The sequence below is a fragment of the Sesamum indicum genome, linkage group LG2, assembly GCF_026168435.1.
Source record: "Sesamum indicum cultivar Baizhima isolate 11 linkage group LG2, ASM2616843v1, whole genome shotgun sequence".
NCBI lineage: Eukaryota > Viridiplantae > Streptophyta > Magnoliopsida > Lamiales > Pedaliaceae > Sesamum > Sesamum indicum.
The window spans coordinates 20,478,376-20,481,118 of NC_142658.1; the positions used below are offsets into that span (position 1 = coordinate 20,478,376).

General features: G+C 34.4%; 1 protein-coding gene across 2 annotated transcripts; it reads right to left on the minus strand.

Annotated features, from left to right (window-relative positions):
* Nucleotides 1-673: 673 nt before the first annotated feature.
* On the minus strand, nt 674-2,317 carry LOC105156349 (loganic acid O-methyltransferase). 2 transcript variants are annotated; one of them, XM_011072454.3, is made up of 3 exons: nt 2,115-2,317; nt 1,355-2,008; nt 674-1,236 (listed from the first exon to the last, which is right to left on the minus strand). In XM_011072454.3, the coding sequence occupies exons 1-3, from the start codon at nt 2,181-2,183 to the stop codon at nt 877-879; spliced, it is 1,083 nt and encodes a 360-aa protein (XP_011070756.1). In that variant the 5' UTR covers nt 2,184-2,317; the 3' UTR covers nt 674-876. The 2 variants fall into 2 exon arrangements, with proteins under 2 accessions (XP_011070756.1, XP_020547631.1); XM_020691972.2 differs by having other exon boundaries at nt 1,355-1,922; nt 2,115-2,314.
* Nucleotides 2,318-2,743: the final 426 nt, after the last annotated feature.

Below are 2,743 nucleotides of genomic sequence, written 5' to 3' on the forward strand. Positions count from 1 at the left end.
TATGTATACATGTAACTAATAAATCATTTATAAAAATATATATACAACTATAACCAGAAATATGTTCATTGGCTTACTTGTTTTATGTAAGTAAGATTACAAAAAATATGATTCTTTGTCATGATTAATTACCATAATCAAGAAAATATAACATAACTATGAATGTCCTTTTTATTATTTGAAAAATTACCGATACCTCATGATGTTCAATAAAATTATATAATCTTTAGATGGAAGACTGAAATTGTAAACTTTTCCCTTACTAAATTTCTTTCATCTTATTTTTTAAAAATAATTAAATAATTAGAAAAAAATCGAACGAGGTGGATGAAAAAATATATAAAAATAAATTGTTCACATAGTCAATAATTTTTTTATATAAAACTTTAAAAAAATAAGTAAAATTAAAATTCATAATCATAAGGATATTTTGGTTAGTTCGCCATAACAAAATGAACGAAAATCCAACTGATTGAGTTAGTTATTGGACGACTGTAAAAATTAAATAATTGTTATAATTTATCCAAATTTTTATGATTACCTTCCTCCCTTGTAGGATTAGAATGTTCTCGATCGTAGAAAATTAACCTAGTACTAGACTGACCAATATGCTGGTAAACATAAAGTAAGATGGTATGTAAAAGTTGTAAATTTCGAAGGAAATTTTCGATAATTGTTAAGGAAGGAGAAATATAGTTCATATATGCAAATACTAATTTTCAGGGGATATTCACACCATCAGAAGCATTATAAAAGGATCACTCATCTTTACAAACAACATTAAATGGGAAAATTCTTAATTAAACCAAATTTGATCAAACTAAACCAATCACATGAGCAGGAGGGATTACGTTCTCTACTTTTGATCATAGTAAATCAAGAAGCAGAACAATATGATTCTGGTTTGCGCTGGAGGAGGACAAACATTATAATTGACTTGTCACAGTCGGGATCTGAGAAAAGCGGTGAAGCTTCAAGTTTCTTTGTGTAGCGGTCAAACAATTCTTCGATTATTTCGCTTCCAAAGTGATCTATCAGCATTCCCTCAGAGGTTGCTCTGAAGTATGCAGCACGGTCTTTGGGGCCGGTCAAGTTGTGCTTCCCCGGATTGTCTAGGACCTCCATTCTTTCGATTGTGTATTTGTCGTTCCTCTCTATTATGGCCTTGAATTCTTGTGGGATGGGAAAATATACCGGAATGTTGAAGGAGTCTACCTTAGCCTCGCTGAATCTTCCCTGCAATAAGAGTAACAGCTCATCTCTTTGGGGGATTTTCACCCTACAAGTTGTTATATGATGAATTTGAGAAATAGGCAGGACAACTTTTTTTGGCGTAATGGGTGTTGGAGTGTACCGTTTTCGCCATGTCCATAAAGCATGAACCGAAAAGATAAAGCTCGCTGGTCGATGTGTAGGCCGAGTTGGGATCCCAGGAAGCAGGGACTGCAGGGACAAGAAGGGCCATTAGCCCTCCCTGCACCAGCTCCTCTGCTCTAGAATCCAAGAATGACTCTATATCTTTGGAGTACTGATTGGCATACTCTTCACGCACTTCTCTTCTTGCTCCCTCATAGTGAATTTTCCCCCGGTTCCATGCTGGAGACGTATTGTCCAGCACTGCCTTTGGCACCTCCGAGATCCAGTTAAGGGAACAACTGGAATAAGCAAAATTAAGCACAGCTTTCGGCAACAGCCGGCCATGAAAAGAACCCGGCACTCCAGCAGCACCATAAAGTCTTTCACGTGGCAGTGAATTGAAAAGAGTGTTGAAATCATTCGTGACTTTATCATTAAAGTACACGTAAAAATCCGGGAGTTGAGAAATTAATCCCTCTATTTCAAACCTTCGCCTGATGGCTTCAGTTATAATTTGCATCGCTGCACAAGAATTGTGGCCCGTTGAGCAGCCGAAATCCGCAATCCTGAAAGTGGATGAAAGGTGTTTGATATCTAGTTTTCTGGAAATTTCTTCTTCAATTATTGGTTTTGCCACATCCACAAATCCTTTCTGCATTTAAGAGGCATGTTACATACTTGAAAATTGAAGGTTTTTGTGTGTCAAAATTGGTTCATAAGCAGTGTGGTAGGTGGAAAATGAAAATGGATAAATGTACCTGATAGGATGAGTTTCGGGCATAGCTATGAGGTCCTTCTCCACCATTCATAGCACAGCGCCTGAGCATTCTTCCAAGTCCTGGAGATCCGATCGACCAACGCTTCACAAATATGGCTGGAACATCTTCATTTTGTCAATTTGTTTATACACATCTATTGATTCTTCATTTCAGCATTAAACTGTATTTTAATAGTCAGTACTATCAAACAAATATTGCGCGTATTAAAATAAAGGATACCAACTGGCACAGTTTGGTGTGCTACCTAATTGTTTGAAAACTATATTTTAGGTATTCGATTTAGTTTAGATTTAGATTGACCAATAATTGAATACTAATTCTTTTTTTTTTATGTATTATTTAGTGTGTATTTGTGAAAATTTCTGCTGTTTGATAAGTGATTTTATGTAAAAAAAAAATTAAAAGTTGTATCATAATCAAAAGTGGTTAGTTATCTTAAGACAAAAGCTAAATTGGATAGTCTTAGCTCTTAGGATAAAAATTACTTTTAAAACAAAATTAATTGAATAAAGATCATTTTGTACCTATTTGCTAGAAAGATACCTTTTTTTTTTTTTAATAATTGCATTTGTCGTTTGTCAATAAAAATTATACTTTCACAAAAAATA